Genomic DNA, 19,314 nt, shown 5'->3' on the forward strand with positions numbered 1-19,314 from the left:
TCTCTATAATTAGATATCGCTGCATGTCCGGAATTAGTTTGCCGTTCGTTTGCCAGTTGTTTCAAAATGACTGAAGCTCGTTATTTCTCTGGTGTGTTTAGCACGTAATTTCGACGTGTAAATGGTAGCTCTTCCAAAAATCATATATGATGTCCTTGTAATAGCCTTCTGGAACTTACTGTGCACGAGTAAGGAGACGGCAGTGTGACTTAAAAAAAGAATTTATCAAACAGTGTAACAAGGCAGTACTCTGCTGATAGAGGCTAATTCAAAAGCATGTGTTAATGGAATTTTCATACATGCGACCAAAAAAAAGGCCACAATTATGCATTGAACTCAAGTCGATTATAATACTCCTGTCAACTTCGCCGTACAATGTGATTGTTTATACTTAGTACAGGAAGTGGCGTAAAGCTGATAAAACGGGTCACATATGATGGTAAATGACTCAACAAAAACATCATTTAACGCAATCTAGTTTTCCTTCTTATCTTCTAATCTGAGTAAACATCGGCGACCTAGCGGTTAGGAAAGTACAGTTCTGATTAAAAATAAAGATGCAATTCACTGCAGTTTTCCCCTTGAAAGATGCCTACATTGAATTAACGTGGAGAAAACGCCATTCTGGTTAGAGTATAAGTGCATACATTTCACCATGAAAAGCATTTTTAAAATGAAGGGATAATTATCTTGCTGTATACGCAGGGGACAAAGTATTTGATGCAATCAAATTTTTCGTACCGGGAAATTAAACTCCGGTGGCAATCAATCAATAGCCGTCCGCCTCAGCAGCGGATTTCCTTGGCTGTGTGACGACTTCGCGATTTGTGATGTCAGCTGATCTCAAATTAGAAGCGGGGAGGCCACGTCTCCCTGGCGCTCAAGGCCACGAAGTCACGTGTCAATCATCTCATCCAGGGATTCCAGTAATAAATAAACCATTCGATGAAATATTGAAGAGTCCATCGTGACGTGAGCCTTTCTCAGGGGAAGGACGTTATAATTCCTTAGGCTGCTGAATTATATATGAGGCTGGGGAAACTGATGGTACCGGGGTGGGGCTGTCACTAAACGTACAAGGATAATAACCGATCCGCCGCGTTTGGTACCGCAAACGCTAAACGAATCAATGGCGCGGGATCAGAAGATGCCCACCGAACTTTCAAGATCGAATCAACCATAAAAAGAAGCAGACAATGGAAGCGGACCTTTCAACCCCCCCAGTAAAAGGACACGGTTGCCACTATAACGTGCTGCTTTACGACACTCCGTTGCACTCAGTTCTGAATGGGACGGCTCAAATATCCCATACGCGCTTATGTTAGTAAAGATCAGTGCTGTTAATGAGAGGTGTCCGTATTATTCCTAAATTTCCTAGCGGGTACTTGGCTCCAGACCATCATTTTCCCTGCAGTTAACACTATTCATGTTACATTCCTGGCGCAAGAAGAAAGCAACGGGGATCCTTTGCAGAGCTGGAACCTGCAGCCATCAGAAGTCGGGTTCATTAGCAGTTACACTGGCTTATGCTCATTAGCACGGAAAAGGCATAGAGGAACCAGGAAATAAGTAGGTGAATAGGCTCAGATATCTGTTAAGGTGTAACGTGTTATATTTTTGTATATATTTGCCTCCAGAGGTACTATGGATAGTTTTTAATAATACAACCTTTGTTGAAATGCTAGTCAGGGAAAATGACAAAAACACTGGTTTTGCTGCAACAATTTTATAAGAAATTCGGGGTGACGAATTTTAACTTAGTTCACGTCATCTTTCATACATTAAACACTCAAGGAGGTTTTGCCATGTAATATTCCAAACATACATATTTAAACACACAGAATAAGGGGTGTTATCAAAAAGGCGACCAGCAGCTCTGTGGATGATTACCAACGACACTGAAGGGGCATCAAAATTCCCTCGTCAGGAAAGCCCACCGACCTTTTGACATTAACTCCACAGTGTCCGTTTAAATCATCCTTCTCACTGAATTAATTAAGTCATTAGACAGGGAAGCGATTGGGGCGGGGGTCTTCATTGTACTGAAAGTAAGCTTTCATCTGTCTTATTCTTCCAGGCTGGCCCAGCTGCAGTATGGGTACACATGCTAAATCTGAAAGGATCCCAGCTAGATTTAAGCTGGTTGTTTTTAGATCACTTCTATTTTCAAAGATCACAACCGTACCACGCTTAGACCTCAATCCACCTGAGACCCTCGTCGCACTAATTAGAATGAGCCTATTTCAGCAGTCAATTCGGTTAAATTTGGCACAGCTTCTTGCTGAATAAAATAAGAACTTTATTAAAAATCGACTTCCTGCGCGACACAGGATGTGAGTTGTCCTATTTGTTGCTTAAATTAAGATGCGAGGAATGTGCTTTTGCATGCAGGCATGGATAATAAGGAGAACAACCTTATTTTAAGGCAGAAATTTGGAAAATGGAAATCGAAAGCATACAGCGTGGGGAAATAAAAAATAAATAATAGGGAGAAAACTATGAGACAAACATTATTCCCATCTGCTCTCCTAATTACGTGTGTCCACCCGCTGAGCGCGAGGGCCCCCCTCCCTCCCCGGCTCCTCGCGGTTCACTGTCGGGCACTGCTCCCCTGCCCCGGATCACGGCACGCGCCTGTCTCCTCGCAGGACCCGTCCGCCGGTACCCATAATTCCCCGCGCCGAGACAAGATGGAGGAGAGCAGCAGCTGCGGGAGAACAATGTTTGGGCTTTGAAGGCGCGATCGCGGGAGGAAGAGAAAGAAATAGAGATCGCAAGTACTCGCACGCGTAACGCGGACGGAGGCGGCCGGCGGTGGTCATGCACTGGTAAGCGGGGCTGGAAAGCCGACCGGCGCCCGGGGAAGAGACGCTCCGATTGCGGGGAGGGAGGCAGCGACAAAAGCGAGACGCGCTGCTTTATCTGGGGAACTGCGCGCCGCTCGCCCTGCTGGAGCCGGGCATCAGTTGTCCGGCTGGCTCTGCAGACGCTGTTTCATCGCCGGGGCTGGTGGTTTGGTACTGGCCGGAGACGCTGTATTAATGCCTGATTATTATTTATTATATTTTTTTCCGCGAACATGCAGGCTTTTCCAATCCATGAGTCCCAGCTCGATGGGAAATAGGAGCAGTTGCCCGCTATGCAAAATGCTGCCGCTGGAGAAAACAATCGCACCTACCGATTTCCCCCCGATCATGGAAAATACAGAGCGATCGGAGGGAATCCCGTTTCCCCCTCACAACGTAATGATCCATTTCGTCGTATGGCTGGCCGGATAGCCGGCCATAGCGCTGCAGCTAGCTAGGCCTTTTGTTAATAAAGCGGAAAATGAAACGGTACGCATGCATAACGGTTCGGGGGCAGATAAATGTGGTTTCCGCCGATTGTGAGCTGATCGCCAAAATGACCTATCTTACTTAATTGCCTTCATAGATGGTGCCTTTATTTAAAAGCACGTTTTGAATCGATTATCAGAATCTCCGTTTCGCGTCGGGTAGCTAATAGTAGGCTACACCATCTCCATCCTTTTATTGCAAGATCAGCTTGCTTGTCGCGGCCACACAAAAGGGCCTCGGCTCGGGTGATGTTTGGAGAGTTAATGTGCTTTTGTGAAAGGCTTCATCTGGGCACTGGACTGCGTTTGGAGATGGTCTCCACAAAAAAGGTGGATGCACTGTCCTCGCCAAGCAAATTGGCTTGCAGCACCGTGATTTTTTTTAATGCGCACATGACACATTTGCACCTTCGGGGGGTTCATTCCAGTCCCGTTTTCAGATGCTTCCCTCCTTTTTAATGTCCTAAAGCTGTCATAATATTCGTCGGTACCAAAGGGGCGCCGATGTTGGACATCCTGAATTTCGACGCTGGTTTGTCTTGGTATGATCCGGCTCTGCATTGTTTCAACTTCGGCGTTTAAACTTAATATACGTATGTGTTTGAGCCGCGAAACCGACCTGGAGTTTTATTCTCTGGGGTTAGATGCAACGGAGAAGAAAGTTGTACGAAAGGAGTTAACATTGACCGGATTAGTGAACAAAAAAAGTGCCGTAACCAGTTTCTTTGAAGCGGATCCGGTCGCATTGCCGCGCGTTACTCTGTATCCGTCCTGCGCTGATACTGTGCGTCCAGATTAAATGACGCATCGGCCACTTCTGGGATTGCGTGAAGGTTATTTGGTTATGGCGAGGGGGGGGAGGAATCGAGAAAAGTGATGTCATTGTCTGTTATTGCTGTAAATTTCCATGCATTCCTGCTGGAAATAGTAAATGCCACCGGCCCGCGACGGTGCTCCGGAGAAGGGCGTCCGGAGGGACGCAGAGCGCCGGTGTCCGCATCCTCTGAAACGTCAGCGCGGCATTGCGGCCGGACGGAGCCCTGATCCCTGGTACCGCCGCACGTACGCGGCCTGCGCTCCATCGGCGCTGCTGAATAATTCACACATTCTGCACTCTGCGAGTGTCTGTTTTCCTTTCATTCACGCCGCGGAAGCTCATGCATGCCGTTGAATTAAATGGGCATTGAAGGAGGGGGGGGGGGGACAGACAGATGTTTTCACCTTCTCCGTCGGGTTTTGGTTCGGCTCGGCGCTAATTCGGGAATAATTTCTCCATTCAGGACGTCTGACAATCAAACCAGTTTCTCGCAGATTATAGATGATGGCTTCCTGTGATTTATAAAAAGGCAGCGCCATAGGCCGTGTGTTGCGTGATTTTTATCCAGCTTCACTCACAACTCCGGCTTGTTCTACTAGTTCCAGCTCCTTTTGTTACCGTTAATCCAGTTTATACGTATTTTATGTATTTGTAAGAATCGTAGGATGATTTAAAATTGCCCCTCGAGGCTTCATTTGGGAACATCAGCAGGTCGTCATAAAAGGAAAATAATGGTCGAAGAACCTTATTTTCAGTCTGCCAATATTGCCTTTTGATGAACTCAGTCGATTGCACAATACGTGTGAGGTCATGTCCTACGAAAAAAAAGTTGACAAAATACAGTAGTGTCGCGTCAGGTGTAGTTGGGCTGTTCAGAATTTGTTAGGGTTTGAATTTCCCTCAGGCAAACCAGACACCTTCTGTAATGAGCTGCCTGGAACGCCGGTTTCTTCCTTTCTTTCCGTATTGACGTTAGTTGCGCTCTGCGCCTCACGGTCACTGTCTGCTGGAATGTAACGAAACACCGGCTTGGAGTAACGGTAGCGGAATTGGAGCTCTTAAGTCCTGCCTTCTTCCTAGCCGTGGACGAGCGCCAGAGGTGGCTGGAGGGCGGCGCGGCGTTTTGCGCGGTCAGCGGCGTTCCGGGCACGGGAGCGTGCCGGCCAGCGGGCGGAGGGCCTGGAGCTCCGGTGCCCTGGCGAGTCGAGGGGACACGATGCCGTGACCGAGATGCCCGTCCGCCACATTCCCGCAGTGCGGAAGTGACACTGCTTAATCCGGAAAGTCGTTGTCTTCTCCGTCGGGTGGTTGACGAAATCCCTGCCCCTTTTTCATCCGGGATGCGGATCACCTTGGAGGACGTGGAGTAAAGTGGCCGGGCGTCAACTTTGCCTGATGCATTTCAACATGAATTACGGATCCCTCTGCATACGGAGACAGGGTTTAGTTACTTTGTTCTCGGAGTAACTGTACGAAAAGTATAGCTGCTTTCCAAGGTTTACAGCTTTGGTGTGAGAAGGGCCACTGCTTTCTGGAAGGCCTGTACTAAGCCATTGGGATGTAGGAATAATTAAGACATGCTGACCCTGAATTTTGAACTCATCGTAATAGTATAGTTGAGTGCTCAGTAGTATAGTTGAGTACTTTTTGTAGTATGGTTCAGCTCTCTGTAGTATAGTCAAGTATTTAAAATTTTTTTTTTGTGATTGCTGGTTATCAGTTGCTGCCACCTAAATTTCTGACCCCCCCCAGTAACTGTCCCCCCCTCCCATGCCTTTCTGCCCCCACCCAGGATAGCACCAGTTGGCCCCAGTTAGTCTTCCGTGCCTGGCCGTCATCATGAGCATCATTCAAGACAAGATCGGAAACGAGTTCCTGCGTAACGGTGCCATGGAGCCCAACTTTGCGCAGGGCATGATCATGTTCAGCCACCTGCCGCCCGTCACCAGCTTCACGCGGCTGGCAGCGCAGTCCGGTGTGCATGAGCTCCAGCCCCCCGAGATGATGGTGCTGAAGAAAGAGCGCGACTCGCCCGACGGGGTCGACTATGGCCATGCCGCTGGCATCAAGCAGGAGAAACTGACTGAGCATGATTTCCGTCTGCCGCTCTACCCCGGGGGCATGGCCAAGGGCGGTGAGCTGCTAGAGGTGTCGCTTGGCAACCACCAGAGCTTGCTGGTGCACGACCTCAGCCTGGGAAATGTAAGACCTGCCGACAGAACCTGGGAAAGGGGGGGGTGGGGGGTGTCACTCCTCCGAGTGATGCAGTTTGGGTGGGGGTCAGTGTACCCCTAGTGTGTCAGTGTTGGATCATGTAAAGAAGTTTAAAAAATAAATTGGGGGTGGTGTTCAGCTTATATTTGTCAGTGAAGACTCCTGTTGCTCTGCTCAGAAGGTTGTCTGTTCAAATCCCAGGTTCGGCAAAGTAAATCACCATTGGTTCCCTGAGCGAGGCCCTTAATCCCAAGTTGCTCAAGGGACTGTGTGACCCTTCTTCAAAAAAAGTTCACCGCTTTGGATAAAGGCATCTGCTAAATATTCAATGGAAGCATAACACAGATGCATTTTTTTGGGGGTGGGGTAGGCTACTTGGGTTTGATGGGGGGACAGTAACGCAGGTGAGGTTTTCCTTGTGGAATGCAAACTGGTCTGGCTGTGGGGATGAACACTGTATACGCAGTGCACTGCTGTTCAGCCACATGTGCAGTGGTCTCCCACAGTTGGATGCTTAATGGTTGCATAATCCTGCCAGAGGTCAGGAACGTGACACATCTCCACCCCGGGGTCATTGTGGGTTTGTCCCGCCTGGTGACACCTGATGCTCTCTGGTCTCAATCGTCAGCCCCACGGTTCAGATGATATCCGGGCCACAGTCATGCGTGCTTGGCAGGCGAGCGAAGAAGCTGGTAATAATCACTGGAGTTTACTGCACACTGGCTCGGGGGTCACTGCTGGGGTTCAGTTTTACATACACAACTTTATGACCTGCTATATTTGATCAGGAGGAGTACAGCCCACCCCTCTCAAATTTATACAGATTTCTGTCATAAGGAATTCAAAATTGGCTAACTTTTTGTTCTGAAGGTATAATATTAAGATTTAACATTCATTCTTTTCGATTGCTTGCCTAAAAGCTTATTGATCTGGATTGACACCTGGACCATCTTCTGTCTTAGGAGTTTGGTTTATTAGGTCAGTCTGGTCACTTAAGAATCTTTGAGAATTTGGTTCTGTGTACATATATGTATAATGTTTAAGAATTGGTTCATATTTAATTAGCTTTGAATCTGATTGGACGTGCGCGTGCAAGATGCACGTGTCTGCTAACCGTGCGTTTAATTCCGTTCTGTCAGCACAACAGGCTCGGGCCCGGTCGCCCTGGCACGCTGGCCTTCCTCCAAGGACACTTGGCATTGGCCGTGTCTGCCCCGGGCGTCAGAACACGCCTCGGCTGCGTACCTAACACCGTAACCTCGGTTGTAACCGTAACCTTACACTCGCCGCCAGCACACGGGCCGTCACCCAGTTAAACGATGATTTATAAAGTTATTTTTTAAGGTGCTTTGCACAGCCGTGTCCAGTCACACCCGCGTACATGTGTGTTTCGGTTATCCTGGAACGTCTGGATTCTTCAGGTCGCTGTCGGCTGTAATGTCAGCATGAACCCGGTGTTACCCCCCCCCACATTTGTGGATTATTCACATTAATGGCAAATTTGCTTAAGCGGCTCTGTAGTGACTTTGTCAGTATGTACCCCATGAACAACAGACCCTTGGCCCTGAGTCTTCAACATGTTGTGTAACCCCTCCCCCCCCCCCCCCCCCCCCCCCCCCACTTCCCTGCAGCTGTCTGGTAGGCTGATAAAAGAGTCGTCCGTAAGAAGAGGCCGGAAGTCCAATGGTGACGGACAGGAAGGAAAGCCGAGGAAGAAGCGCGGCAGCGACTCCAAGGTGCGGGCGATCTGGCGGGGCTGTGCTGGGCCTCGACTCATAGGGGTGGCGCCCCCGTGTGTTCAGTTTGTGAAATGGCTAGCGAGCTTGCATATTAAAATTGCTGCTGTGGGTGTTTTTGGTTGCCGGGAGGCATTGATGTCGTAAATGTTGTTCGGCAGATGGTAGCATAACTTGTTACTGGAAGGTTGCTGGTTCAACTCCCGAGAGGGACCCTGAAAGTTGCCTGACATTTAGTGATCGCTGTCTCCCTGTGTATTTAAAAATTCATAAAAGCCTCTGTGCTGTTGCATGACTCTGACCCTGTGAGTAATGGATGAACTCTGAACCCCTGACCTTTGACCCCATGTCCCCGCAGATCCTCATGCTGAATGGTGAAGGGGACAGCCTGTCTCCTAGCTCCAAGCCCCACATCTGCGAGCACTGCAGTGCTGCCTTCCGCAGCTCCTACCACCTGCGCAGACACGTGCTCATACACACAGGTATGGGCGGGGCTTTCGGGGGGGGGGGGGGGCGGGCGGTGGGCGTCTGTTTCCTCTTCTGTTGCTCAGGGTCCTGTCAAATAGTGAGCATTACGGTCCCTTGAGAAAAGTGACGAATATAGTTAGGGACCGTCACTATTTTTAAAAAAAAATTTAATAACAAAGGAAAAAAAGGTATATTAATGAAAGCTAGCTAAAAAGCCAATGCTAATCGTAGCCACCTTACGCTTTCAGTCAAAGGCAAATGCTTGCATTTCCAGTCCGCCGCAAAGGCGCCATTCGAGTCCAAGTTCTCTGCTTGACTAATGAGTTCCGATAATTAGAGGCCGCCCCACACGCCGGCGGGGGCGGGGGCCCGGCGCCGGCCATACGGAAGGCAGCCGCGAGTGTGCCAGCCCGGTGACTTTCACGCCGCTCGTTAGCGCTGCGGCTGAGCGACAGCCAAACGCTCTCCGAGGCCTGTATTATTTTTCAGCTGATTCTCTAACCGCTTCGCTTGCTCCCGTAGCGGCTCCAGGGAACGCCGACGCCTCCGGATGTTCCTTTGTTATGCCATCGGTCTGGCACGTAACGTGATATCCGGACCGCACAAGACGGGGCCCCAATAAACCTTTAATCTTGATTGGTGTTTTCGTATTTAATCTTCTGTGAACTATAGAGGGTTGAGGGATGTTTCAAATCCCGCAGTGCCGGGTGTAAAAGAGCCGTATCTGAAAACTCCTGTAAAATATCCAGCTGTTCCAGTGAAGGTTGCATCTCAGTGAAAGATTGTTATACTGAAATTATATGCTTTTTAAAATATTTCTTATTTTGGGTACATTATTATTATCTCTTCCTTTTTGTGGTTATGTACCTTAAATTGCATGTTTTTTTCCCCCAACTTTATGGTTGAAACGATTGAGGTTTTGTGAACACGCCCCTGAATTACTGCTAACCCCTCGGAGAAGGACGACGATGAAGGATTCTCCCGTCGTACCCGTTACAAAAATCCCTTCTGTTTTGCCTCTCAAACGCTCACCTGTTTTATTTGTACGTTTGTGTGGGGAGTTTTTTTTTTTGCGACCTGTCACTGAAGCACCGACTTCTGTAGGTGTTCGCTAGCTCTAGTAACTGCTGAGTGTTTATATTTAGCTCCGTTGGCTTGTCTGCCTTCTTGGCCGCGTGAGTCGGAGTCGGTTGGCGTGGAGCTGGCGGACATTTTTGATCTGCCGCTGATCTGTCCCTCCTGCTGTAGGTGAGCGTCCTTTCAGGTGCAGTCAGTGCAACATGAGCTTCATCCAGAAGTACCTCCTTCAGAGACATGAGAAGATCCACAGCGGTGAGTGGCGGTGGTGGGGGGGGGGGGGGGGTCGCAAGCGTTAGATGCTCGACAGAGACGTCCTTCATTTTTAGATTTGGTTTTAAAAGCTGTTAGATGTGTTGGATGGGCAGGGGACTCAATGGAAGCTTCCATTGCACCGCAGTTCACCTTGACCCTATGGTAAAAATTAAGCTACCTGTACATTCTTAATACTTAATCTTAGCGTGGGCGTGTCGGACGTTCTGGACCCAGTAAGACGCCAGCGGGTGACGTTAAGCTGTCTGCCAGCGCTGCTGTTTCCGTGACACTTTTCCGAGCCTGTGTCCACGCGGATTACCGTCCTGTGTTGACACTGCCTGATGGGCGAGTGTCGGTCTTGCGTGCCGGTTTCTCGGAAGGGGCGGGGAGCTGCTGCTTCCGAGAATTCCAGATCTCATTCGGCATTAAGACTTTTAGCCAGGAGCATCTGGAAATTCCTGCAAACCTGGGTGGCAGTCGCCCATACTTGATTGTGACACGGGTCGTGTTTAGCAAAAATAATGTTAAGTGATGATCCGCTGCTGTCACCTGGCCTCCCTCCAGTGGCCCTGCGGCATCCGGTCTGAAACCTAGGTGACACGGGGACGTTCTGTGGCGATGTTCGACGTGACCTTTCCTCCCTGCCGCAGGCGAGAAGCCCTTTAGCTGTGACCAGTGCAACATGCGGTTCATCCAGAAGTATCACATGGAGAGACACAAGAGGACGCATAGTGGAGAAAAGCCATACAAGTGTGACACCTGCCAACAGGTTGGTTGGCCTTGCCCACTTTTGACCTAAGACTGCGATTCCCATAATCCATTGCAGCGTACTAGTTTTGAATGTGAAACTTTATTTCCCGTGTCGCATTGTCCTTTGCAGTATTTTTCCAGGACGGACCGATTGCTAAAGCACAAGAGGACCTGTGGAGAAGCCATAAGGAGAGGGATGGAGCCCGGGACGTCAGACCAGGCCAGCGGCAACATGGAGCATGGTAGCTATGCGATCACTCAGGGAAATGCTTCCAGCCGCAAGAGAGGCAAATCCAAAGGCACCGGGGAGGCCGGTGAGCGGAAGAAGAAGAAAGCCAGCGGAGTCCAGGCCACTGCCACAGGGCTCGGCCTGTCCGACTACGCGTTGGGTGGGCCTGATGTGCAGTCGGACGTTCCCCACAGTCGCGCACCCAAGCTTGATCTTCAAGAAGGTCGGTCGCAAGGGTCTGGATAAGGCCGACCTCTCCCTGGGCGAGGACTCCGCCAGACACCATGAGCAGAAGATGCTGCCCAACAAAGCGGACCTGGCTGGAGGAGGCCTGGGACTCCTGCCGGGTTCCGGTGCCAAGCAGAGCTCCACCAGCAGCAACTACGACGACGCCATGCAGTTCCTGAAGAAGCGGCGCTACCTGCATGCGGCCAACAGCGGCGACTACGACGTTGGCGCCGCCCACCTGCCCTCGCAGCCCTCGGTCATCCAGGGGACGGGCAGCGGCGTGCTGGACGGCGAGACGCCCCTGGGATTGCTGGACGCCTCGCCGTTGGGTGTGGACATCAAGCACGACAAATCGGGCATCCCGGACGAGGTGCTGCAGAGCCTGCTGGATCAATACTCGGGGAAGCGGACGGTGGTCACGACGTCCCTTTTGACATCGGCGACCAGCACGTGGAGCTGCACCCGCCGGCTGATGCCGCCGAGCTGGCTGCCGATGAGGGCTCCCCTGGTGCTGCTGGCGACAAGGCCGTCATCATGCACGAGTACTCCCGCTTCCTCCTGCAGGCCCTGGAGCGCACCAGTCACAGCAGCGGCTTCCCGCTGGGCCCCAGTGCACCCCTCCCCGGCCTGGCCTCTGGCAGTCCCCTTCCGGTCACCGGGCTGTTCTCCGATAAGCACCCCTACACTACGTCCGCCCTGGAGTGCGGTTTCGGCCCGGCGGCAGCCTCTGTGCCGCCCGGATCCTTGCCCAAGTCCCACTTCGGGATGCTCCTGGGTCCCCCTCAGCCGGGCTTCCACCTCGGGTCACTGGAGCCGCCTCACCAGCAGCTGACGCCCTCCCAGGAGCTCGCCGACCAGATCGAGAAGCCTCACTCCCCCACAGCCTACCAGGTCTCCGGGACCGGCGCCAAGGAACCCCCGCCCAAGTCAAGCTCCGGCTACCAGCTCTCCTCGTCAGACCTGGCCCCGATGGAGCCTTCCGGCAAGGGCGTGGACGTCCGGACCTCGTACCAGATCGAGAACTTCGCCCAAGCCTTCGGGTCCCAGTTCAAGTCGGGTGGCCGGCTCTACAGTGCTGACTCCAGTGGCGAGGTCGACCACCGGGTACGGACTTCTGCGTCAGAGTTCTCAGGGTATACCAGTTTGTTAGCTGACGTCAATGAGCCAGTTAATGCAGGATCTAAGTCTCCAACGAGCCAAAGTTACAGGTAAGGTCTGACATAGTCGGCCTAATTGCAGGTCTGTTTTTTTTTTTGTTTTTTATTTTTTAAATAAGGTTATGTTTTAATTATTACACTGCCATAATGTTTATTCAAAATACGAATAGGAGTGGTCGGTGGGCCTTCCTATAAATGCAATTAAATTTTTTTTTTTTTAATCCATTACTAGTCAGCTTTATTCACCTTAGCATAAAGTTAGGACCGAGCGTCGAATGATAGAACGAAAAGTATTTTTTATGCGAGGTTAGCGTGTAGTGAAGGACTGGCTCTCTCCCCCCCCCCCTCGCGTGTGTCCCTTATGAGCCTATGTGTTTTAGCAATCATCTTCACCATTGTAAGATATCAGCGGTAACACCGATTTAAAGGCGACATCAGGGAATAGCCCAGATTTGAAATGGCAAAAAAAATTAATAAAAAATTTAAAAAAGAAAGATATTGTCTGTTACGAGGATTTAAAGTATTACTCAGGAAAAGGTGTGGCTATGAGATGCAGTGGGCACTCCTCAGAGGTGTAAGTTTGCAACCACATGTTTTTAAACTTTATTTTTAATTCCTTAAATGAGTGCGACTAATAATGGAACTGCTGCCTATATGGTTACACTGACACTTTCCACGTACCGACAGAAATTATGGTACTTTTTTTTTTCTTTAGTGTTCGACAGTCACATTGTGTTCAGTTAAAGGCCATAAATATATTTATAAGGATATCAAACCGATGTCATTTTTTTGGGAGGTTGTGTATCAGGTGGGTGACTTGAATATGGACCTATGGAATAGGGATGGGGGAACTTGCTGGTGCTGGGGGGAACCCCAAGTCAGGCGTGGTAGGACCCCACGTCGCAAAGTGGGGCGTCCTCGCAGGGTGCCCGAGTGTGGCGTCGCTATGGTGATTGACTGGCACCCCCTTCTCCTATATATTTTTTTTTTTATTATTATTAAATAAATGTATAAAGTCTTTCTAAATCTTCAAGTTCTTCCTCCCGCTCCTTCTCCTCTTCATCAGTCGTCGTCCTTTAACGAACACAAGAAGCACTTTTAACCTTCAAAGCATCAACCCAGTCAGATTATGGATGAGACAAGACTGGAAACTCTGTATTATATATATATTTTTTTTTTATTGATCATGGTGGGTAATGCGTAATTGGGGGGGGGGGCTTTTAGCTCGGGGTTGCCTTCTGGTTTGGGTTGGGAGGGGGGTGGGTCATTGTTTTCTGGTTCGTAGGGCAGGAGACAGAAGGTTGGCAAGCTCTGCCCCAAACTTGCTGGATGTCTTGGTCGACTTAAGCTGTCCTCGGCTCGAACGGCAACACAATGTGTTCGGATAAAGAGAAATAATTTGAGAAGCTGGGGTGGGAGATGTGAGGGCTAACATCCATTTCCCCCTGTGTCTGTGCCCCCCCCCCCCCCCAGCTCTTCCCACCCCACCCATGCCAAATTTTGAAAGTAGTTTTAAACTTGCAAACAACTGTCTTCCACTGTTATGGGCACGCTGTTATTTTTGAGTTTGGATGCATTATCTCTTCCCCCCCCCCCCCCCCCCCCCCCAAAAAAAAAAGAAGAAAATCCCATGCATCACTCTCACTGAGCCCAAACATGTAGCTAAAGACTTCAAAGCTTGTGGCTGATACCCTGGGGAACAACGACTGACCACTCAATCCACCAAACTTTTTATTTTAAAGTTGAGAGAGAATTTCATTGACCTTTAAATACCTCATATCATTGCGCATAGCCAGGGAAACGTGTTCATGTATGTAGCGGAGAAACTGTAGTATGTATTAAACATGGTATATCCATATTACATCTCTTTATGTAAACAGTGTTTACAATTACTGAACGAAATGGGTTTGTTTAAAAAAAATAAAATAATCATTTTCAGCTCTGTAAAGCATTAAAACCTGGCAGTGTTCGGTGTTCCGGTCTGTAATCACCTTTGATTTTCTGGTTTCCATGTGCATTTCTGTTACTTGCCATATTGTATTTTAATGATCTTAGACATGTTTACAAAAGTACAAAAAAAAACACTAAGCGTATTCGTGTTTTTGATTTTTTTTTTTCTCTTTTCCCAAACCCGCATGATATGAAATATTTTTTTTATATATATATATATATATATTATATCTATGAATATATATACATTTTTGTCGTAACGCCGCCACACCAAATTTGTAGTGGAGGTTCCCCCCCCTGCTTAATTTTGTCATTTGCTTATTTTGTTTTGGATTATTGTAATGAGTTGCCGGGCTGTACCAGTTAAAAGACTTTATAATTAGAAATTCCAATAAATAAAAAAAAATCCACAAAACTTTTGTCGAACTTCACTTCCACCTGGATAGAATACGACTCGATGCAGGATTGAAATGTGTTGTTCGGTCTCACCGCTTTCATGTGTCTGAAGGTGGCGCTAGTGTGGGCCATTGGCCGGAAGTTAATCATTTTTCACTAAACAACCTGAAGGGAAATTGTTTCCGTGTTCTCAGTGATGACTTTGTTCCCTCAAGCAGCATCGCATGCCTGCGATACACGGCATAATCGAGGTACTGCTGGTTCTGCCCCCTGCTGTCTGCTATTGGCAGTTCCCACTTCTACTCATTCGGTAAGTTTTTTAACGTTTTACATGAAAATTATCCCACCACCAATGCAGTCGTGTTGAAGCAACTATTTCCCTTGTGCACATTTTTTAGTAGATCCCCCCCAATCAGTTGTCTAACTTGTGCTCAGGGTGCAGATCCCTCGAACTGTCTGAATCAACCAACGTTGCAAATTTAATCTGCAAGATCAGCTTGCAGATGCTGATCCTTCATTTTGCGGTGTCTGTTTTTTTTACATTTCGAGTCTGACTTGCCCTAAACTCCTCGGTTACCCCGTGGTCTGCGTTGCTGTTTAAGAAATACCAGTTAGCAGTCTGTACGGCTGCAGGGCTCGGGGCTGTGCGTCAATAACCTTTGCCTCTGAGTCTGACTAATTTCTGCTACCTTTTATTTCGTAGCTGTTAGCTCAGTGTTCTGTGTCGTAATGGTGTTGGAGTCTGAAAAGCCAGCCTTAGTCATTAAGAAAATTTTAGTTTAACTCCTGCAGTGCACTTCAAGCTATTTTAAAGTGATTCTTGCAGTGAATGTGTGGAAGGGCCGACTCACCCCCGTAATTTGTTTCATTGGTGTGCCTCTAGAGGGCAGTAGTTGCCTGCTTACCTGCATTGGCTTGTGGGGGGGGGGGTGCAATCTTCATGGCGGTAATTTTGTTTTTCTTACTATCATTAGATAAATAATAAACTTGCCATGTGTTCTGCTTAATTTGACACTCATTTGGCTTGGAGTAGGCATCTTGCACCTCACGAATTATTTGTTTGTATATGTCGATTAATCCTGATAAGTAATTTTTTTTTTCGCAAGGTCCGATTTGCATTTTAAATGGCTGCTCCTTGTTAAGTGATCTCGCTGTTATGTCACCGGGCAGGGTGAGTATTGTCCTTGGCAGAGCTGTGGATTTATTTGTATAAATTAGTGTTAGGAGAGCCCCCCCTCTCCCCCGTTTAAAAACGTTCATTGGGAGGTGGTGACTGCCCCCCCTCCCCCTTCAAGCAACAGATATGTGAAGGTGACCAGAGTAGTCAATACTCCTCACTCCTGCTTCAGTTAATCTGCTTATGCAACAGTCTTGGATGTGTTCTTCAGTTGTGTGATCTCTCTCTCTCTCTCTCGCTCTCTCTCTCTCTCTCTCTCTCTCTCTCTCGCTCTCTCTGAATCATTCACTGAATCATTCACTTATTTGGTGGGTTAATATTAATTAAAATAAATCTTTGCCAAATTAAAAGAAATACTTTCATTTTGTTTGTTTTCCAGAACATCAGAAATACCTGAAAATTAACTAAATGTAATCGGGAAATGTTGTTCGTTAATTTAACGAACTGAAAGCATTCCTATCTAAAGTTTGGAATACCCCCCAAACACACACCCAAAAAACAATACTCAAATACCCACATTGGTTTAAAAAGAGCGTATTACAATAAGAGCAAAGTTCCTCAAACAGTTTTGGTACAGTTTGAATATGAGTGAGCAACGGAGACAGAGCAGGATATGTGTCACATAGGGAAGACGTGGAGCCCCATGTCGGGTAGCAAAGCGCTAAGGTCTGGCAGCTAAAGCAAGCCGGTGCGATCAGCGGTGCTCGGACCACAGGACGGCGGCAGCTCTCCGCGCTCCAGCCTGCGCCCTTCACACGCCCTGCAGGCGGCCGGCTTCCCTAATAACCAGTCCCGGCAGGACGCTACTTGTGTCCCAGCTGGTGTGCTTTTAAATTGATCTCGGGCTGAGTGAGAAAGTCTGTCTTTTTCCATAGATTAAAATTTTGTATAAAATTCTTCATTCGTGTCTTGCCTCTCAGCATTCAACACATGTCCTACCGATTTCGCGAAATTGTGCCTGAATAATAGGCGAAAATGAATTGATAAACACCCAGCCCTGCACCGCTTTATAATTTGTTCAGAAATTGTTCAGATTTTAATGGCGTTCGCCTTTATAGTGTAGCTCTTGCTGGTGGCTGATCAGAGGCATTGCCAAGCTGGGCTGAAGACCCGAATGATGTGTTTAGCTGGGATGTTTGTTAAAGAACCGGGAATGTCTTTAACAGCGCACCTTCAGCTGATATTTCCACGCTCCTCGACCTCTCCAAGAATTCCTGTCCCAGTTTTATTTAGTCCTATCTCAACACGCAGGTAAAAAAAAACCCTCCTGTTTCTAAAATTTACATAGGAAGGAGGGGTGTTTGTTATTCTCGTCGACTGCCGTATCACTTTTATCTACACAACCAGATAACAAATGACCCCGGGTTTAAAATAGGCTTTAAATCAGCGTTGCCATAATAGTGAGTTTATTTGATTTGTGTTATTTAACTTCGGTTGATGGCGTTTAAAGAGAAAATAAATGTAATGTTTATGCAATAGTGAGAAAAATCTGTAAAGAAGTAAAAAAAAAAAAAAAAAAAGTAGCGGACATTTTCACAGTTTATGTTTCTGAGAATAAACTTTTACATCAGTGCTTCTAAACTGGTGGGTCGCGACCTAGAAGTGGGTCTTGGAGTGTGTGTGTGTGTGTGTGTGTGTGTGTGTGTGTGACTTTTTTGACTTCTTTAGTGTTACTGTTGCCACGTAACCCCCCCCCCCCCCGCCCCCCCAACCTTTTTGGGGTCAGGGTTAAAAGTGGGTTCTGAACCTGGAACCACCGGTTTAGACCTACATAAGCCATACTGAACCACGTGCATTATGCCCCCAAACCAGGTGTAATAAAAAATATTTTATGTTCTTGTTCTTATTGTTATTCAGGCCTGGATGTTAACATGTTCAAACAATGTTTGCATTTCAGCGTTTTAAAAGCAAACATTCTTTAAGATGGATTATTTCCCTACTTAATCGTTGGAGGGGGGGCGGGGGGGGGATGCACTTGAAATATTTAGGAATTACTCCGTCCCTTTCAGAAACTCCCATCTGTCAACCCCCGCATGAATGGAAAAATGGTTTCGCCTGGTGAGTTGGATGGTAATTTATGTATCTGTGTTATGAAAGGAACATGCAATGACATCGTCAAAGAGGATGTTATGGTGCATCTCCTCATTGTAGTTAAATTGCTTCTGCGTGTGGAAGTCGCAAAGGTGGATGTTGCTGCAGCGGTGCGAGAGGCTGTGTGAATATCCGCTCCACCCTTAGCCGGCCGAGAGCCGACGTGAGAGTCGTGGAGGTGGCAGGGGGAGCTGTGTCGCGTATCATGGAAAGCTGAACTGTAGGACTGAGCAGCTCAGATGATAAAATGATGAAATGAATTTGCCTCTGTGTGATAAAATGGGGTTTAAAAATAAGTAAGATGATTAATACCCGTTTGTTTTGCCTGTTTTGTTTTGTCGTTCCGGCCTGTCAGAGAACTTGCGGGATAAACACCCCATACTGAGGGCGGTGAGAGGATGGAGACAATGGTCTGACCAATCACGGCGTGCTGAATTAATTACCATGAAACAATAGCCTAACCCGCTCCTCCGTTAAGTACCTTGGTGTCGTCTGTATGCGGGATATGAGTGGTTACCCAGCTGTCTGAGTGTCTGTTGGCTCTTCACACCTTAACGCTTCTTTGCCTACAGGAGAGAGCATAGGTGCCCAGATTGTTCTCGATATGGATCCCGCTCTTGGTGCTGGATTAACCCCAGTTGTCATTCCTTTCATCCAGGCAGCCGACATTCCTGAACTGGGAGTCTTAGAAAGCAAAGAGACCCAACAATACCTCCCACACACCATAAACCAGTGAGGGATTTGAAAGCCCCCCTCCTCTGGAGATAACCAATATATGAATGTCGGAAGTGTTGTTATCGATAAATGTGTAGTTTACTATGTTCTATGCTACTTAATCAGTTCCTACTTCAAGGACTGAAAGGATCCACCATGGCAGGGGGGGGGGGCACTGGTTAGCAAATTTTTCTGAGTTCTCCTTTTCCTAACAGATGATCATGCAATCAATTATGAACACTTTACAAATCTCACCCTCACCCGGTCCGCAGATTTAACCGAGGCGTACCCCCCCTGTTCTGTGACCCTGCCCTGGCCGAGTGGTCAGTGTTGGCTTGCCCAAATTTAGATGACGTTGAGTTGGTGCCTGGGCTGCTGGTCATCCCCTTAAGCGTTGTATTGGCAGTGACATCATGGACATGGGTACGGTATATTGCAACGTTGTATATTATACATTGGACAAAGGTTCAATGATGGACAGAGGACAAATAAACAAAGGTTTATTAGGGGGATTAGGGGACACTACATCAAAGGGGGATGCGTACCGAGATGCCTGCCCATTCGTGGTGAGCGTCCTCCACACACGCCTGATTCAGTTCCCTTTCATCCTCCATCACTTCCCCATAACATGGACCTTTAGCCCAGCAGTGAAGGCTTGTCCAAGCGTGTTTCTAGCTATTGAAACGTTCAGGGTCTAAGTCAGGTTTCCCCAGAGCTTGTC

General features: G+C 48.0%; 1 protein-coding gene across 1 annotated transcript; it reads left to right on the top strand.

Moving 5' to 3' along the window:
* The first annotated feature begins 2,528 nt into the window (after window positions 1-2,528).
* Window positions 2,529-13,283, top strand: znf281a (zinc finger protein 281a). Its single transcript, XM_049003168.1, is given in 9 exon segments — window positions 2,529-2,828; window positions 5,944-6,353; window positions 7,997-8,101; window positions 8,460-8,583; window positions 9,818-9,901; window positions 10,552-10,670; window positions 10,782-11,087; window positions 11,089-11,512; window positions 11,515-13,283. Coding segments are annotated over 8 exon segments (2,331 nt in total). The 5' UTR covers window positions 2,529-2,828; window positions 5,944-5,990; the 3' UTR covers window positions 12,321-13,283.
* Window positions 13,284-19,314: the final 6,031 nt, after the last annotated feature.

The sequence above is a fragment of the Brienomyrus brachyistius genome, unplaced genomic scaffold (assembly GCF_023856365.1).
Source record: "Brienomyrus brachyistius isolate T26 unplaced genomic scaffold, BBRACH_0.4 scaffold75, whole genome shotgun sequence".
NCBI classification, from domain to species: Eukaryota; Metazoa; Chordata; class Actinopteri; order Osteoglossiformes; family Mormyridae; genus Brienomyrus; species Brienomyrus brachyistius.